Here is a 19,678-nt window from a genome sequence, read left to right as displayed (position 1 = left end):
GTGCATTGCTCTGGTCTGTTACCTTAGCTGCAATATCAGGTTCTTCCAGATGTTCACTACAAACCACCAGGGTACGCCTCAAGATATCAAAATCCAGCTTGTTTGTTCTGCACAACTTCTCAATCATCTGCCAGGCAGCACCTTAACAAACAAATTTAAAATTAACAAATAAATATACCAAACAAGCGACGGACTTCATCTTACAACGTTATGTGTGTACCATTGCCACTCAATAAAGATTTTTTTCAAAATGCAAGAACAGCAAGAGGCAGCACTGTGAAGCTCTTTGTTTGCTCACGGACAAATTTGTTAACTCGACCTCACTCACTTCTCGTATTTCAACTGACCAAATAAACAAAAGCCAACTGAAAGTTGTCAAATAGTTTTTAAATTTACCAAAATTCAGGCGACAACAAACAACAAGCAAGCGCTTTTGTTAAACCAACTTAGGGCCTCTTCACATGAGCCCGGTTTACGAGCTGTCACAGTTACCAGGACGGATTTTGACCTCTGTTCATATGGAAAATTTTAGCCCGGTTGACGGGGATAAAATTCAAGAAACGAAGGCAAAATGGCGACACATAAAGTTGCATCTTTCGCGACTATCATAGCTTTATTGACCCATGTAACTTTATTAATAAAGCTAATTCGCATATTTCTGAAGTGGAAATAGATACAAGGCAAAATTAAACCATTTGGACCGCCCAATTACGAAAGGGAAGCTATTTTCTCAAAAAGTTGCGTCCCGGCGACCGGGCTGGAGCGTTCATATGGGAAAATATTCTTCCTGGTTGTCGAGATCTCGGTTGCAGAAACCGAGATATCAGTAACCGGGCTGGCCCACCTTCTTATATGGACACATCCAAAATTTTACAAGAAAATAGGAGTGAGCCGAGATCTCGGTAACTGGGCCAGCCCGGTCAACCGGGATCATATGAAGAGGCCCTTATTCAGTGACCAGGGTACAAAATAAATTGATGTGGCAACTTGTCCCTGAGGAAACCACATCACCTACAGTGTGTGTGTGTGTTTTTTTTTTTTATCAAACAGCAAAAGTAATAAGGGGACCTAGCCCAGTGCCCCTGAACACTGGCAATTTTCAATTCACAAATTTCCTGGAGAATGCAAGATTCTCACATGATAAAAAGGTAAGGTTACATGCAAGTCTGTGTTCAAGCCTAGTAGTCAATCATGCCAGCACTTATCTCCACTCCACCCCTTGCCCCTGCACGGACAGGACACTAGCCCATTGCAATGTAAATGGAGAGAGGCACTGGGAGTTAAGCGTCGTGCCAAGAATGCAAAACATCCCCAGCAAGTACTCTAAACCTGGGCCACCCAATCCAGAACCCAACACATTACCATAAGTATGTGTATCAATATTTATTTTGCATTTCCACAGTAGAGAATTACAGCTGTTACACCTACTAATGCTCTAGAATGACATTTTCTATCAATTTCCTTACCTAATTCTTTCTTTGTTAGTAGTTCAGCAACTAATTGGTAAGAAACTGCAGGAACGTTTTCTGAAAATATAACATCACAGAGAGCATTAATTTGGGAAACAAAAAAACCCCCTGGGATTAAACGCTACAATACCTCACCTAGCAGTAGACAATCCACGCTTGAGTGAGAAACATGTGGTGCTACTATAGTACACATTATTACAAAGAAAGAAAAATGAAAGGTCTCTGTATTGTCTTCCTTAGCTTGCAGCTTCAACAGAAAGAATTCATGTTTCAACTTTAAAACTGAAAAGAATGATAAAAATAATAGCCACACCGGGCTTGATTGTTACCTTCGGGTTGAGTTTCTTGCACAATTGCTGTTGTTTGCTCCACTTGGACTTCAGGCTTTGCCTCTACAGCATGGTCTTGACTGCAAATGTTAAACAAACATTACTACTTCCAGCAGCAATTAGACTTCCAAATTTAAAAGCCTTTATTTATAAGCCAAAGTTCAAAGGTCTAGCTTCGAACAATCAATAATTTTTAATGCACAGTTATTTGGGTTTCCTAATCCACAATAAGAAATATCAAATTCGAATTAGATATTAATTAAGTTAGAAGTTTCCAAAAAAGCTCAAAATCAAACATCTGTTATTTTAACACAAACCTGTTCATGTTTCCTAACCGCTGAGATCTCTGGTACTGCAAAATATTTAACAAAAATAGCTTAGAAGTCTACAACGCGAGAAGGCATATAAAAAACTCACTGAACATACCACAGTAACAAATATTTCAACCATTTTCCTTAGATCTCCAATACATTGTAACATACTGTTTTTAAACACTGCAATGTTACATAAAAAGTCCCCAGTACCAGATAAATCACTATCTACTGGGTAGTGCAGTAGTGTAGTCAGTTTTGTTAACACGTATCCCCTTGAGAGTGATTTATCCGGTGGATAGCGTTATCCACCCTTTGAACAACTGTTTTCTTGGTGCAAAACGGCAAAGTAAAAGAAGAGTGTCTTGCCCAAGAACACAACACAATAAGCCTGGTCCGGGCTCATATCCAAGTCTGACTGCATGTGTTAAGTGTACTTGCACATTTAACCCCTTATGCCCCAAGAGTGACCAACATCAAATTACTCCTCACAATATCAATACTTCATCAAGAGAAAAGGTTACGAGAATTAATAAAATGATCACTAAGGAAGTTGTCTTGATTTTTTTACAATCCAACTGACACTTTAAGAAGCTGTATGGAGATCAGTAAAGAAATTGTATGTGGATACTGGGGCTTAAAAAGGTTAAGCTCAGGAAATCTATTAAGGATAAAATCACGCATTACCTCTAAAAGCTCTTGATTGGACATATGGCGATATTTGCATGGAGAGGCAGTACAGTGGCCGGTGTCAAGCTGTCTGAAACAGTATCCCTTAGGATGAGCCTTCCGTACTCTTGCAGGAGCTGGCTGCGGCAACCCTTCAGGACTTGTTGTGACCACAATCTTACCCCCATGTGGCACCTCTTCAGCATGAAAAGGGCTTTTTCTTTTGCTTGTCAAGGTCTGCATCTCTGAGTCAGAACCTGTTGACGAGTGGCCTGCCCTTGCCAGTCTTGTTTTTTCCACATCACTCAGAGTACTGCTGTTGAAGTCATTTTGAAAACCAGCCGGCACAGCATCACGCTGATGTGCATTTTCAGTTGTTTCATACCGTGATGCTTCTCGTCCTGCCTTGACAACAATGGTTTCCACATTGGACAGATTTTTATTTGTTTCATTAGTAAGCTGTTGGTCGTTTGTATCATCGGCACTGTTCCTTGTTCTTTGAAGCCACTTTGGCAGGCCGTCGCTTGCAGGTGTCTTTTTCTGGGACGAAACTTGTGCTTTGTGTGCGAACTGGTCTGGCATTAATGGGCTTATATTTTTAGCAAGTGGTGCACTGCTTTGTGGTCTTTTAGATGGATGTCGTTCATTAATTCTGCTGCTGTGACGAGGGCCCTGAGGTCCAAGTCGTGCCAAAGGTTGTTGCCTGTTGTCAGGCACATGTTCACCAGGCACTGGCGGAGGATTTGTGAGAATTTCTGCTGTAGTTTTTTGAATTTTCTGCTGAACATTGAGAATTCCTAGATTTAACTGAGCTCGTAACTGTGAAAATAACCCAGCGCCAGGTAAAGGTAGCAGTCCGTCACCAGTATTTAACAAATTTGGTATAGCCGGTAATCCAACCGGCAACAATGAAGGAACTGCAACGTTAGATCCACTTTCTCTTCTTACGCCTGGCCTTGCTCCACGTCCACCTCTTCTTGAAACAGCATTTCTGTGTGCACCTCTACCTCTCGGAGCCTTAGGTCCTCGTCTTGCATCTTCGTGTCTGTTGGATACTTTCTGCGTTGAATTTCTCTCTCTATGGCGTGTTCTGGGTGAAACATTTTCAGATCTTTCTCTGTGATGTGATTTTGGTGAAACATTTTTGTCTTTTCCTTCCACAACGTCTTTTTCCTGTTCTTGATCCTGTGTTTCCCTGTTGTCAGTTTGAGGCACCTCCTGGTTAGATCTTATCACTGTAGTTGCATTACTGCTAGAGCTTTCTTGAGGCTCTTTTTGTCTGTCAGTAATTATTGCTCTCAAATCCTTTGATTCGCTTCCTGATCTTCTTCCCAAAACCCTGAAACAAAAAAACCTCCATTATCAACTCTTAGTTCACTAATGGCAACAAAGAATTAAATTTTTTTGGAATGGAAGTTACAAAACATGCCTAACTACACTGGAACCTTGATTTAACGAATCTCTATGTCTAAGTCCTCGGTATATCAAACATTAGTCTAATTTCAAGAGGTGAATTTAAGAATGTGACATTCTGATTGGTCAAGAAAATTTGGTTTATGGTGCTACATTAACCTTGCTTGGAGGTGAATATAACATTTCAGGGCTTGGTTACTAAGCCACACCATCTTTGCCATCCAGGCAAGTAAACATGGCAGCATTTGCTGAATCAAATTTTCGTTCATTCGAAAGAAATCACTTCAAGTCTGGAGTATTCAAAACAGTTGGAATTTTGAAAATTGGCTAGCAAGGCTTTTGAACCGAAAATATTTTCAAAAGCTGGTTCTCAAGGCATAGGAATTGGCGATAAGAACTAAACTTGTTTACACGTATTCAAGGGAGCATTTTCGGGTTTTGGTTATTTATTTTATAGTTCTTGATATTCACCTCTGAAAATTAGACTAAAAAAATTATTCGCCTCTTTAGGCTCAGTTAATCTCGGCGAAAATTCCCCGAGACGAACGAGATTCACTTTGCCTTCGGCAAATGATTGTTAAATATTCTTGGTCCCAAAAATGTTAAAATATGTGGAAAGGAACCGCAGATGTAATGAAACCTTGTTATAGCGAACATATTTTGCCAAATCCTTGGCCTTCATTATATCAAGGTTCCACTGAATAATCCAGCTGTTTTATTACTGTAACACATCATCTAAACAAGGTCATTGATTGTCAAAAAGTGTTGAACGTTTCACCAGTGGGTAATAACCTTCTCATGGAAGCTCTACCCCCCTCCCCACTTAAGCATTTGCTAAAGTGGGGGGGGGGGAGGGTGAGTTATGAACAAGTTTTAACTTGCATTTAATTTTAACCAGCATAACAAAACACTTCCAAAGAAAGGAACTGTCCACAAAATGAAACAAGCTTTAAAACTGGTAAGAAAACCAACCTTGGACGCACAAATCTGTTATTGTTTGTACTGAATTCGTCTTCCTCATCAAACAAAGACTCATCAGGATGCAGCGAGATCAGGTCATCTTGTTCTTCTTTTTTATGACCCAGTGGCACATTACTGTAATCCACATAAGGTGAGAAATTGCCATAATTCGTGATATCATCTTTTCCATCCTGGTGATTTTGCGAGTTTTGCTTTGTTTCCAGTTCTTCGTTCTCACTCAGCAACAAGTTCTCATCAAGATCACTAATGTTAGAATCGTATGAATCGCTATCTGAGTAATCAAAGTCTTGGATCTCATCGGTCTCTGCAGGGCTTAAAAAGAAAAGACAAGCCAAAGAATTTGTCATTTTGTCAATTCTCTTTACAATGTACTTACAGTATCTCAAACAATAGACCTTATCAGGGTTTCCAAAGCATAGCCAACACTTTCAGAAATTACAGTGTTTTTATGAGAATTAAATTCTGAACAATTTGTGAATCACAAAGAGTGGTTTCATGGACAGGTTCCAGTTATATACAGAGGGCGTGCCAGTCTTATAGGGAGTTAAATTACAGTAAAATGACTGAAAAATGACATGGCAGGACAACACCAGGTGTCAGTCTTATACAGGTGTCTGTTAAGAGTCGACTGTATTTTTTACAAAAAATTGTTCTTGTGGCCTTCTGTTGATATTTTTGAGTAATTGGACTTTGATCTGCACACTATTAGAAAGAAAAGCAGGGATCATACACTTTTTCAGGACTTTTCAAGGACTTTCCAGGACCCTTCTTGGAAATTTCAAAGACTTTTTTCATGAAATTTACCCCAAATCAACGGTTGATGTGCTTGCTGAAGAACTAAAAAAAATTGCCTATTTTGGCAGTCTTAACATTGCCTTGCGTGTGCGAACCCTGGAAAAGCGAGACTGCTGGCACAAGACAATCACAAACTGTACACTTAGCTTGATGACATACCTTGAGTTGGCTACACTGACAGGTTGTTTGCCAGGTAACACCTTGCAGTGTGAAGGCGTATGTGCAGGTAACGCTTTGAGGGGAATTGTTAATTTTTTCATCATCAGCTTAGGTTTCGCTGCACTTGAATTTGATGTTGCAGATTGTGATTCTGATTGAGTTGCTGCAACTGGTTCATGTGGACGAGCGGGCTTCACCTTCACTGCTTTACTGAGATGATCTGCAAAACATACACACAGTTTTACCACTTCCCTGCCAGGGGTTTCATTAAGGGCCAAGCACTGGGCAAATTGACAGGTTGTAAATTTACACAACTTTGCCCGGCTGCTTTCAACATGCAGGGCTGCAAATAATGCTTTTCACTTGAAAGGAGATATGTGCTACAGAGAATGATTTTTAAAATGATTTACGACCAAAAAATTGTCCGGACATCATGTCCGACCACACTTGGGATTTGGTCGGACACTAGCAAATTTTGGTCGGCCAAAGTCCGATAACCGACTGTTATTTGCAGCTCTGATAGGTGAACTGACTTCAGTTTGCCAAGAGGGTAGGGCCTTGCTGATACTTTGCCTGGGTGCAACACCCTGAACCTGCTCCAAACCTTATGAATCTGGTTTGCCACCTTGGGCACAGCAAATGGACTCAGAAATTCTTTTTTACAAGTAGCCTTACTTTTTTTTACGATTTACCCCAAAAATCATGCTTTCAATTCGCAATGCGCCATATGAAAAGAACAAGTGCCAACGCTTCTGTGTAAAACAAGATGTAAGCTTTGGGCCTCTTAACATGATAGCCGAGATGAGTTTCGTCCGGGGATGAATTTTGTCCCAGGATGAAAAAAATTCCATTTACATAGGCGTGTTCATCCTGGGATAACAGGACATACAGTACCGCTCAAATGTAAGTTGACAGTCCCTCGAGCCTCGATCCTCGAGCCTCGAAACTCGATCCTCGAAACTCGAAAATTTCGAGTTTCAAGTCTCGAGGCTCGAGGATCGAGTCTCGAGTCGAGAAAAATAATGAGCTTGTCGCTTGATGATTCCTTGAGAATAAAATTGCTCAAGCGGGCCGCATTCTCGAGTGTTGTACTATGGTCGAAGCCAGCGTGCCGGCTACTCATCTCTGCTGTAACAACGCGTGCTTGGTCGTTTAATATTTCGAACCGTCCCAAAAAGTTCGAAATAGGAGCTCGAAACCGTCGATAGTGAATGAATTGCGGGCAAATCGAACCAGAAGTAACCGAGTTGGAGTTAGCGCGTCCCGCCGAATCAACATGGACAAATACAACCTGCGTTCAGGCGATATCTTTGGACAAACATGAAGCACGTGTGCAATGTAACGCATACGATTGTTTGTGTTATGATTTAGGATACAAATATTAAACCTTAAAGTTCACTCTGTCATTTAGTTTTCTTTTGAAAAACGCAGTTAAGTGTGTATGAAAGAATCTAAATCGGATACTTGCGGGCGGCATTGTGTTACATTTATTTACGCTGGAGTTTATTCGAAAGGTTTCAAATTACTTTTGACATATGCAAATTTTGCCGACTTTTATAACTGCGCCGCTTTAAAAAAGCAAAATTTGTATAACTTCTCTAAAGCTGTAATAATAATTATCGCCGATATCTGTGTTATAAATAAAGACCGCCGACCGGTTAGCTCAGTTGGTAGAGCGACGGACTTCAGTGCGGGAGGTCTCGGCTACGAGTCCCAGACCGGACCAACACTCAGGGTCTTAAAATAACTGAGGAGAATATGCTGCCTTTGCAATAACATCTGCATATGGTTAGATATTCTAGTCTTCTCGGATAAGGACGATAAACCGTAGGCCCCGTCTCCTGCATCTTCAGCGTTATGGTCAGCAGGGGACGTAAAAGAACCCACACACTCATCGTAAAGAGTAGGGCATGTAGTTCCCGGTGTTGTGGTCTGGTCTTTGCCCCTACTTGTACTATGCTTGCTGTGAAATGCTCGGAGATATTAGCTGTATAAGCTACTCTTCAAATCCGAGGGTAAACAAAGTGATGATGATGATGATGATGATGACAAGTTTCATTCAACAAGAATTTAGGTTGTAAGAATTTTACGACAAATTCACAAAAAATAAAACACGCTCATTTCAAGCTAGACGCGATGGCGCGACACAAGTCTGTCGCCATTTATTTACGGAAGGCTTCACGGCTTCGATGTTTTTCACGTGGAATGTTTCGTTTGCCGTCTACAGAATTTTTACAACTCAAATTTAAGAACCGGTTTTATTTACGGAAACTCTTGTCTGAATTTCAGTAGCAACCAGAAAGAGACGTCTGAAATTCAGGATTCAGATTTCTCAAACTTGCTTGCGCGATTTTAATTTGTCGATGCTATTCTACGGCTCAGCTTACAAGATTCGTGGCATTTACATCGTTTCGCATCGAATGCTTCAGATGCTGAATTACAGAACATTTTGTGAAAGAAATTAAATTTGTAGTTTTATTTGCGAAAACTCAGAATGAACTTGTAAACCAATAACTGAAACATCTTCGTGGTTGAAAACATGGACTTACGGCGGGTTGACAAGGGAGGGTCAAGGGAGAGCACAAGTTTGAACTACAGGTTCTTTTCACGTCCTTTTCTAAATTTAATTCGTCGATCACGGCTTTCAAAGACGAGTTTGTGTCAGTACTTTTAGGTAAGTAAACGGAATTTTGATCGGCGCGAATATATCGTACTGTCGAATGTTACATGTCGGGGAAGGTGTATATTTCATGCGCTGAAGGTGGACGCGAAACACTTGTACATGAGGTGCGAGCGGCTATTATTCTTTCCTCGAGAAATAAATAGTTTCCTCGAAAGCCTTTCGAGTTATGAATATTCGAGACCGCCTTGTTTCTCGATCCTCGACTCGATCCTCGAGACTCGAAATGTTCGAGTCTCGAGGATCGAGTCTCGAGGATCGAGTCGAGACTGTCAACTTACATTTGAGCGGTACTGTAAGTCGTCCCACCCAAGTTGAATTCATCTCCCCATGCTTACATTACATTACATTCATCCTGGAAAGACTGTTTACATGGCATTTTTCGTCACATTTCATCCCGGTTCTCAGGACAGGGATGAAATCTTCCCGAAATGAGTTCATCCTGGCACGAAATCATGTAGACAGCAACAAGAAAATGACCAGACACCGAGATGAATTTATCCCAGGACAAAAACTCTTATGTAAACTGAGGCCTTAGATACTGTACTCATCCACAGGGCAACTTCTGTTCAACAGCAAAGGTGAAGAATGTTGTTTCTTTCAATAGAACTGGAAAAATCACTGTAGTGGCATATTTTTGAATTACTTTTCAAGTACTCATGGGTTCTATGTTAACCAGGGATTTTCCCAAAACTCCATTATTCATAACACACTTCATTCGGGCATAACACCATAAACAAACAATGAAGCTTATTGTGATGAATAAGCCTGCACTACTTACACTAAATTTTTAGGGCTTATGGAATCAAAATTTAACGCACTAGCTGCCACCCTTGTTTAAAGTTAAACATTGATGCGATGTACTACATAAACATCATTGCTTCAGAAGCGCGCATGTGCTTAAATTTTCTACAGGGCGCGAATGATGGGAATTATGGATATCGACCACGTCTCAATTTGTAAAGGTCACACAAATCTTTTATGAAAGGTGAGACACTATGGTTTCTTTTAACTCAAAATCTGAAATGCAATGTCTGTTGGCTATCGAAATCTTACCAGAAATGTGTAAGTCTTTCCCAGTGTCTTCCGCAGACCCGCCAGCTTGCACCGAATCGTGGCTTCTCGCATGTGCGGAGGCCGACTCTCTCTGTAGTCTCTGCTCCTTTTCGCGTTTAATTTCATCCAAAGACTTAACAGTCACCTTTTCCAAATTAGTGGATTCTAAGTCGAAAAAAGCAACAAGCCAATAAATAATTTTGCACATTGTTTTAGCACATTTCTAAGGGGACAGACCATAAGCGTAATGGCGCTCCAGAAAATATCTCATTGCCGTAACATAACACAGAGAATAACAGTTTACCAGTTTTGCGGTTGAGTCGAACGATCTTTCGAGGCTGACTCACAGTCACTGGAGGTTTGAGGCGCGACGAACTGCTCTCTTCATTTGGCACAGTCACAACCAGCTTTCCACCACGTGCATTTGCCTTCTTCATCCTCACTTTCTTCGTCAACAAAATGGAGTTGGAGTCATCTTTACCAGCTACAAGTCCCATGTGACAAGTGGTACAACTTGTGCCCGAGTGACCGATTGGCGCGATACGATGTTGCCCTTATATGGATATACACGTGATTCGGAAGGGAGCCGAAGATTTCCGACTGATCACGAACACGAGAAAAACACAGACGGACACATAGACGTTGTTTGTAACGCAGGAACTTGTAAATTACAGGTCGATTTTCACAGAGAAATTATTTGCTAACATGAGTTGGTAAGCAAGGTTTAAACTTCATCGATATCATATAGATTTACTAGAAATCAAAAATCACGGAAAGCTAAATTTTGTTGTTTTGAACCACGGGAAGTCTCCAAAGTCTTCCAATCATTTGGCAAATTATTTTTTCCGCTCATTCCTGTGCAGGTGTTTATATGGATCGCTATATCTGTCTTACACTAATTTATCTTCAAAACAATAGGAATCCCTTCAAGAAAGCAAAGCCACCTCCAAAGCAGACGGTGAGTCGAGATATCTGTCTACTTCATATAAATCATCATCAACAGATTTCTAATATTTTTCCAAGCTTAAGCTATTGAACAGAATTTTTAGTTTAATCTAAGCTTGTATGCATCAAATATCCGGCTCCCTGGAATTTTCAATTCTTCATAATGATTAAGCTTTTCACGGGGCTGGTAATATGCGGAAAGAGCCAAACAATTTGTGGTTTCTATCATTATTCTTTCCTTTCAAGGAAAGAAAGCTGATCCCATAATTGGGGGGGGGGGGGATGATAAATGATAAGCCAATAGACAGCAAATGAAAAAGGGGGACCCTCCAGGCCCCAGAACATCTCTGCTACCTTCGCTTGGCCACCAAGTCAAAGCGACAGTCTTGACATGTACAGTCCCTCATATTATGGAACAAAATTCTGTTCATGTAAAATCTTAGGGGGCAGGGGGAGTGGGTAGGCTCGATTTCCAGCCATTTTGTGAGCCTGCGTTCCTTGCCCATACAACTTGTGGAATCCCTACCCTTTTATTATATACCCGAGTTCCCCCCCCCCCCCACCCCGGTAAAAACTTCTCTTCTCTTGTTATGCATAGACCAGGCATTTCACAGTGTAATTTGTAGTCTGTTCTGAGAACTTTATTTGTACATAAAGATAAATCCTCTAGTGATAATTTCTTTAGTCTTAGTGTTAACTCCCGAGTGTTTACTACATTACGAATATTTTGACAGAATTTAAGTATTAACTTATTAATCATTTGAAAGATGAGGGTGAAGAATAAATAAATTACAACTAGTTCATTTCATTCATTAAATACCAGTTGTATTACTATTAATATATAGTACTACAAAATAAAATGCATTTTCCAGCTTGCCCTTAAGGCAAGTTTTTGTTGATTGGATCTTTTGTTGAAATCATTGATCATCACTATTCAGTAACCCATAGTTGTTTTCAGCACCTGGCATGGCTGATTGTACTCAATGTTACGGGTACAGTGAAGATGACAATTTTTGTTATGTTACACTAACCTTGCATGCAGAGCAAAATGCTATGGGTGATGACTTCAATAATTATTGTATTATCACTGCTTAAAAACCTAATGACAGCCCTGCTAGTAATAAAATATTGAAACACTTTAATCCATGTGACGTGCTTGCAGTATTGTTAGTATCTGCAATATATTCAAACATCATAAATGTATCTTAAAGTTTTTGCAACCAAACAAGACATATACATCCCAACAGTTATCTGTAGTTTTCCTAATTATCTCTGAAAGTGATAAATATTTTTATGGTTCAAATAATTCCCCACTTGACATACCTTTATCAAATAGTGATCTTTTTAATAATTAATTAGCAAACCTAGCTATCCAATTTTCAAGCTCACAAAGAGTTTCAATTAGTCTCAGGAGCTTGGGAAGCATTTTGAATAATAATTATTACCTCAAAGAACTAGTTAAAAGGGACCAAAAGGATCTACACTTGCTAAGACTGCCTTGCAAAATTCTCTTTTCCAGTTTACAATTGGTTTTCAGTCTTTTCAGAATCGGGCTTGTGTTAAATGTAATCAAACACAGAAATTATGGTCTTGAAAATGTTTATATTATGTTAATTAGCAAACTGTTTTTCAAGTATATTGAAAGTCCTTGTGAAAGGCAGGTGTGATTTCTGTACTGAGTTAAAAAAAAATGTTTAGCTGCATCGGAAAGAGATCAAGAGTGAGGAGAAAATATAACACACTCTGGGTAAGATTCCAATTATTGTGGCTCAGCTTGTTTTTGTTATGTTTTTCAAACTTCCATTTTGATATATCACTAACATATCATGTACAGTTGAATCCCGTTAACTCAAACCCTCAGCAACTCGAACTCCCGCTAACTTGAACCTTTTTCGATTCCCCTCCAGGCCATTTTCTTACTAATTTTACCCTCGATAACTCGAACTCCCGATATCTCGAACCTTTTACGATTTCCCTTGAAGGTTCGAGTTAGCGGGATTCGACTGTATTTGGCAATTCATTTTTATTTACAGTGTATATTGTAAATACTAAAGGCTTATACCAAGAAGAAGCTTCATTTTAAGTAGCTTGTGAAAATATAATGTTCATTATCTTGTTCTCTGGAAAATAATGCTATAGGCTAGGTATTTAATAAACTAAGACCTGTAAAGAAATTCATATTATATTTAAACACTATATTTCCTGGGAAAAGCAATTCGACCATAAAAGTTGTGGGCTTTACAAGTTGGCAGCTGTGTCAGACATTTCACTGACATAATAAACAGTACTGCCTTCATATAATTAACTGAGCACTGCTAAGTTACTGTGCATACAGTAAATGAAAGGTTTATTTTTTTGGTCCATGTACGTGATGCATGTATACATTTTCTGTTAGTAATAGTTTTTTATTTTTGTTTTCCGAATCAATTCGTAAAAAAATTCCTTTAGTTGACAGCGAGTAAAAGATGTGGCTTATATAACTAAGATTTATTAATTATTCTTGTCAGTTTTAGAATGAAAGGCTTACAGGTTCTTACCAGTTGGCAAATATATATATATATATATTTTTTTGGCAAATATATATTTTTTTTTTATTTACGTGTATTGTTTTCCTGTACCATACTGCAATATTAATATCAACCAGAAGCTCAATATTTACGCTGTAACTTCTGTACCAACCTTTTTAACCTGTTAAGTTTATTGTTGTCAGAATGATTTTAGAGATTTTTTTTTTCGTGAATACATTGCTTAAATCATTCTTTTTCTTGATACATTTTTCAGGGTGATAGAGAATTTGAGAGAGAAGTGGCAAAATTCAACCAGTAAGTGTTTAATAATGATGCCAATTTAAATTGAAACAATATTTATTATATAGTAGAAGGATTCATCCAATCTGAACTTAAATTCACTAAATTTTTTCGGTGGCCTCTGTCCAATTTTATCAGAGTAAAATTATGTTTGTTTTACATTAGCATGTGCTAAGCTTGTTTGAATATGCCATCCAATTTTTAATTTCTTAGCAGTGGAGTGTAAGCGTGCGGAAGGGTTTTTCTTTCGTTAACTACGTTGGAATCCACCATTGAGTGTCACGACTCTAAGAACAGTCTCTTGGTGTAACTTGAGATTCCTCGTTCAAGGATCGTGGTATTTCTTGGGTGGATGTCATGCGCGGTGGATTCCGCGTGTTGTTTGATTGCTGACACTCTGTTACAAGCGCGGCCGGGATCGTGTTTGGGATCGTGTAAAATATTCTTGCTTCCTGTCTGGGCCGGGTAATTATGTTATGTTCTTGGATGTTTAAAACTAAGGCTCTTATATTGTATTAAATCAGGTTAGAGGGAGCAACCAAGAAAATTTACAAAGACACCAGAAAACAAGGCGAGGCACTCGCAGGTGAGATATCCTTTGGTTGTTGTGGCCATCTTGAATACATGTACATGTAGCACAATTTATTGATTATCCTGTTTTTCTACTCAGCCCTGTCAAAAGCTGAACTGCGTATTTATCAGGATCTTGCTACAAGTCCAGTTTCTCAGGATGACCTGTTTAGGGAACCTGTAAGTGTAGACATTAAGAATTAAGGAATATACTGCCTACTGTCAGGGTTTTTTGTGTAAGACTTGTGTCTTAATCATGTACAATGGTAGAACTAGCATTAACAAATGTAGGCAGACTTGAGAGTGACTCTTGGAAGGAACTTTTAAGGGGAAGGAACTTTAAAGGGGAGCAGGGTTGGCCCAGTGGTGAGAGCGCTCACCTCCTACCAATATGGCCCGGGTTCAATTCCGGCCCAGTACCATATGTGGGTTGAGTTTGTTGTTGGTTCTCGCCTTGCTCTGAGGGTTTTTCTTTCATCGGTTTTCCTTCCTCCTGAAAAGCCAACATTTCCAAATTCCAATTCAACCTGGATAGAGGACCCGCATGAAAACCAGCTAGTGCTGATGTGGCATCCTCTCAAAATATAGCCATTTATTTTACTTGGATGTTGACATCACGGCTGAAATGGTCACTAAATTGTTCTCATGTGTTGTATTGGCAGCTTCAAGAGTGCACAGCCTGTGCAGAGAGACTAGATGAGCTAAGACAAGAACTGGTTAGTGAACTTTGTACAGTTTGTTTTTTTTGTTTTTTTGTTTGTTTGGTCATACTTACAAGTTGTGCACATGCATGTGTGAATCATGGTTCCAATGTGACTGAACATTGTAAGTTTCATGTGTACATAGTATCAAATTGCTGGCCACAAGTTATAAAGTATTACATATTTCTCCTACAAACTTTTATGTAATGTTTAATAAATGAGCAGTAGTGTTTTATCAAGTTTAAAACACGAGGCGCAGCCGAGTGTTTTAGACTTGATAAAACACGAACTGCGAATTTATTGAACGGCTTAAAAATCTTCTGATGTAGATCAACTTATTCATGCACTAATATTTAGATTTGGGGTTTTTTTGGCCTAGAAAATTGGACGTAAAGTTTAGCCGTGTCTTTATCAGATATAAAGACACTCATTAAACATTAATTTCTTTTGTATTTTCTTTATGAATTATTAATGAGGTTTTTAAAATTTCCATCAATCACAGGCTATATAAAACTGTATTATAATCAATTGTTATTATCCTTAATGAATATTGTGTAAAGTTTGTAACTTCATTCTTTATTTGTTTCTACAGGCAAGTAGAAATCAGAAGACTGTAACAGATCCTATGAAAAAGTAAATGGAATACTCCATGATTTCTTCTTCTATGTGTCTTCAAAATTATATAATTTATGTTTTCAGTGTCATCCATGTAGCTATTTTTATAGGAGCAGTGACTAAATATAGGAGGCATGGTAGCCTAATGGAAAGTGCACTGGACTCTGGATTGAGCAATCCCGGTTCAAGCCCTGGCCATATATGTCATTGTGTTGTGTTCTTGGGGAAGACACTACTCTGACTTATAGTGCCTCTCTTCACCCAGGTGTATAAATGGGTACATGCAATTTAATGCTGGGGGCCGTAACCCATCGATGGACTAGCATCCCATTCAGGGGGGAGTAAAAATACTCTTAGTCCCTTAATGCTGCATAAATGGTGATAAGCTCCAGCCTGATGGGCCACTGGGCTCAAATTAACCTTTTAACCTTTGGCTTATAGTTACTAAATACACTGTACATACATATCTATTTTTTGCTGTTATCCAGGTTTAGTGGTGTATTTCCCAGTGTGAATGCAGCAATAAAAAGAAGAGATCAAGCACTACAGGTATGAATAAGAATTTTGAAGGAAAATGATTTACAATATTATTCCACTGAAATTATGCAAATGTGTTATTGAGTGTTACAATGCAGTGAGTAATGCAAGAAAAAAGTCCGCTTTATAGGTGTTTTATCTCCCCATTTATTTTCAATTAAGTCTTGCAGTAATGGGTATCCCTTCTGCGGGACCCCCCTAATGTAGATGTAGATGTAGTTTACAACTTTATTCAAGAGTGTCCTTTTCATTGAAGGATTACCAGAAATACCAAGCTAAAGTACTGAAGCTTCAAGAAAGGGAGAAAACGCCACAGAATCAAGCCAAACTGGATGCGGTAATGTCCTGTGGTTTTTATAATAAGAATTGAATTTAGTCACCGAAAATGTTTCTGAAAGTAGCTACTAAAAATGTAACGATGACAGCTGTCTCCAATACTCTTTGTATGTTGTTTGCACTCTGTTTAATAACCAATCAGAGCTCGCAACGAAAACACGTGGTTTGTGACAAGGGCGGGGACGTTAACGTCAGCCAAATCACGATTGGTTTGCATTTGATTGGCGGAGAAAACAACTCCTTTATTCGCATTGGCTGGAGCACGTTGCCCGTGTTTATAAACCAATAAGAATGTTCTATAAAATGTAAAACTAAAGGCTAGGAAAACTTGCGTCTACTTGCGACTCCGTTTGGCCAGGGCTGGCGAATACTTGCGTTCACTTTTGTCGGGATGAAATTTACACCCAAGTCGGCCGTTTTGGCGACCAGACGCAAATTGATGACACGTCATTCGTTTTGGTTACATTTTCACAGACTTGAAATAGCTTTTTTTGCAGCTTGTGTTCACTTGCGAGTCCGTTTGGCCACCCAACGCAAGTCTGCACGCAAGTTCAATCCGACTACTTGCGAATTTTTGCGCCTCGTTTGTCCAGGCCTTAAAGCAAAGACACAACTATTTCGCCAGGCCTTAAAACAACGTTTAGGATATAATGAGAACGCGCTTACATGAGGTAATTCAAGATGTTGTCTCTTTTAGAATAACCAAGCGCTTGCAGCGGCCAAACTGGATTATGAAAGGCAGAATGCCGTTATGTTAGAGGTACGTCTGCGTTCGTTAAACTGATGAATAGCTCCGTTGTATTTATATCTCCTACAGGTCTTGCATTTCTGTAAAATATCTTACTCTCTGCTTTTGTTGGCGTATGCGTTCGGGCGCTGCTTTTTGCTCAATTCAACTGACGATGCAGATCACTACAACCAAGCCGTTCAAAATGAATTCTGCCTACACCAGTACTAAAGAGTTTGTTTTACTCGAGTTTCGTTTGTTTTCGTACAGGATTTGCCGCAACTTATAGAGGGGAGAATAGACTACTTTGAGCCTTCATTTGAAGCCATGATCCGATCAGGGGTAAGTTCAACGGCTTTCGTAACCTTTAGAGCAGTTTTCAATTGAGTGTCGTTAAGCCAATACCACAGTAGTCACTCTGGCCAATTGTAAAAACACCCACAATCCAGTGAACCAATCAAAACTCAAAACAGATGCATGTACATGTAGCAGGCACGAAGCGCGGGAAAACATGCGCGAGCGTGTTACGATTGGTTTTGGTTTAACTTTTTATTGGCTGAGGAATTACTTTCGATGCTCTATAGTGAAGTAAGCTGAGGTTATCTCTCACAGTATTGAAACACCAACCCTTTAAACTAACCCTAAAAACTGGTTTACACGAGCGATGCAAACGCGAATGCAAATGCAAGCGCAAGAAATGGAGAATTGTCCATTTTATTGCATTTGGTTTGCGCTTGCATTTGCGCAGGTTTCGCGTGTGAACAGTGATTGCTAACGCAAAATGCAAGCGCAAACACAAAGGCAAGCAAACAAAGTGTGACTTTCCGCAACCTTGAAAAAATACCTTTATTCGATTAAGCGCCCAACCTCGAAAAAGCGCCCACCTCGAATAAGCGCCCACCCTTAAGGTAGGAAAAGTTAATAAGCGCCCAGCCTCGAATAAGCGCCCACCCTCACCCCAGAAAAAAAACTGAAGTCCATAAAAGAAGTATTGATTATTGAAATTGACTATGTACTACTAAGAGTCAAAAAATTTAATAAGCGCCCAGGGCGCTTAATCGAATAAATACGGCACTTCAACTGCTCCTGTGTATCGTACGTTAAGCTTAAAAAAGGTTATGTCTTGGTATATTGAGTAATTTTCTGTCATGCACAAAATTATCTTTGAATCAAGGAAACCTCATGATAAAATTTTACTAAGGTTAAAAACAGGGAATGTTCTGATAGAGACAGATTCCAAATGACAAATTTGAAAAATTAAGGCTAAAATCTTCAAGGTGCGCCCAAGGTGTGCCATGCGTGTTTAGTCGAGTTTTTGCCTAGTTCCTAGGCCTCTATTGTCGTTGCGGTCAACTCGTTTCGGGTCATGTGGTCCGAGCGAAAAAGTGTTCGCCCCGGATACGTCACCGAAACGAGTACTGTAGTTACGTCAGTAATACCGTGAAGGCCTGGGAAAAAAGCTGTACAGGAACTAGGCAAGTCGAGTTTAATCTAAGGATGGGCCGATACAGGTTTTTCAAAACGATACGATATCGATACGATATTTGCCTTTTTTCTCGATATCGATCTCGATATCGATATTATGACGTCATTTCCGTCGTGACGTCATAGGTATGTCACGTGATTCGTCTAAGAATTCAAAAGACAGTCTTGGCATTATAGATGTTAGCCACGAATGTTGTTTTTTGGTCTTTTTGATTCACTGTTGCATCAGCAGTGTGTGGATCCTGGTGTGGACATCAAGTCAAGGCAAGTAAAATTCAATAGTGACAAGAACAACAATATTTGTTTGAGCAAAATTGCATTTTTTAAACCTCAGGTGCTGACCAGGAGACCGCAGGCTCAGGTCACGTGAACAGTATCGAAAACGTATCGAAAGTGCGATATTTTTCGAAAGTATCGATACTTTTTAAAATTGTCAAAATATCGATGTATCGAATATTTGGTATCGAGTATCGGCCCATCCTTAGTTTAATCTTGTCTTGTTTTTCTCGCAGGCGAGTTACTACAGCCAAGCTTCACAAGTTCTTTCAGACCTCACGAACAAAAATGGCTGGAAGAAAGGAGATCTTTCAGACGAGGACTGCCAACAACAGCTTCAACAAAAACTAGCGGAGATAAAATCACTTTCCATTGTGGAAGATGACTGATTTGTCAACGTTAACTACGAATAGAGAAATATTAATCTGCAAGTGCGTGTTGAGCTCGGTCAGTGCAGTGAACAAGAGCATTTTATTGGTTTTCCGAAAGTCGCAGCCAATCAAGAGGCCAAAAACTGCACGTGCTTTTGAGTTTCCCGCCTTCCAGCCTTGCAGTGGGAAACCCATCACAAAGCTGTCTCCATTGGCAACGGTACGGGTGCGTGTAATTGACATTTTTCTAAAGTAAATGAAATCGTGGACATTGGTATTTTTGTCAAAGGTGCTAGAACTGCCTCTCTTGCACAATCGGTAACAACAAACAAGCAATGGCAAGAATAACTCAATGAAAATTGCAAACCACGAAAAAATACATGTATAAAGTAAAATTATATCTAGATAGACCAAATTTTTGTAATAAATTATTGACCTTCTCAGAA

General features: G+C 39.5%; 2 protein-coding genes across 5 annotated transcripts in view; one reads left to right on the top strand and one right to left on the bottom strand.

Annotated features, from left to right (window-relative positions):
- The window catches only part of LOC144642464 (uncharacterized), a 27,111-nt gene extending 16,624 nt beyond the window's left edge, over positions 1-10,487 (bottom strand). For all 3 annotated transcript variants that reach the window (XM_078501421.1, XM_078501422.1, XM_078501423.1), the window contains exons 1-9: positions 10,167-10,487; positions 9,863-10,027; positions 6,127-6,346; positions 5,164-5,484; positions 2,797-4,117; positions 2,116-2,150; positions 1,799-1,878; positions 1,467-1,526; positions 23-141 (exon numbers count right to left, since the gene is read on the bottom strand). In XM_078501421.1, the coding sequence (XP_078357547.1) occupies positions 23-141; positions 1,467-1,526; positions 1,799-1,878; positions 2,116-2,150; positions 2,797-4,117; positions 5,164-5,484; positions 6,127-6,346; positions 9,863-10,027; positions 10,167-10,359 (2,514 nt within the window). In that variant the 5' untranslated portion in view covers positions 10,360-10,487. The remainder of the gene's footprint in view (positions 1-22; positions 142-1,466; positions 1,527-1,798; positions 1,879-2,115; positions 2,151-2,796; positions 4,118-5,163; positions 5,485-6,126; positions 6,347-9,862; positions 10,028-10,166) is intronic.
- On the top strand, positions 10,477-19,678 carry LOC144642465 (bridging integrator 3-like). Of its 2 annotated transcripts, XM_078501425.1 has the most exons (12): positions 10,477-10,575; positions 10,781-10,820; positions 13,589-13,629; positions 14,139-14,200; positions 14,285-14,364; positions 14,847-14,900; positions 15,478-15,518; positions 15,989-16,049; positions 16,294-16,374; positions 17,071-17,133; positions 17,371-17,442; positions 19,098-19,678. In XM_078501425.1, the coding sequence occupies exons 1-12, from the start codon at positions 10,568-10,570 to the stop codon at positions 19,248-19,250; spliced, it is 756 nt and encodes a 251-aa protein (XP_078357551.1). In that variant the 5' UTR covers positions 10,477-10,567; the 3' UTR covers positions 19,251-19,678. The 2 variants fall into 2 exon arrangements, with proteins under 2 accessions (XP_078357551.1, XP_078357550.1); XM_078501424.1 differs by lacking the exons at positions 10,477-10,575; positions 10,781-10,820 and adding an exon at positions 11,975-12,554.

This window comes from Oculina patagonica, chromosome 2, assembly GCF_052425735.1.
Source record: "Oculina patagonica isolate OP01 chromosome 2, crgOcupat, whole genome shotgun sequence".
Lineage (NCBI taxonomy): Eukaryota > Metazoa > Cnidaria > Anthozoa > Scleractinia > Oculinidae > Oculina > Oculina patagonica.
This window is presented reverse-complemented; position numbering and strand designations above follow the sequence as displayed.

What these genes read in the sequence shown, in the direction of transcription:
- LOC144642465 (XM_078501424.1), top strand. Translation starts at nt 12,498, where the DNA reads ATGTTTAGCTGCATCGGAAAGAGATCAAGAGTGAGGAGAAAATATAAC. An exon ending in GAAGAGATCAAGCACTACAG is followed by an intron (nt 16,050 to 16,293) that starts GTATGAATAAGA and finishes TTTTCATTGAAG; the next exon opens with GATTACCAGAAATACCAAGC. An exon ending in AAGCCATGATCCGATCAGGG is followed by an intron (nt 17,443 to 19,097) that starts GTAAGTTCAACG and finishes TTTTTCTCGCAG; the next exon opens with GCGAGTTACTACAGCCAAGC.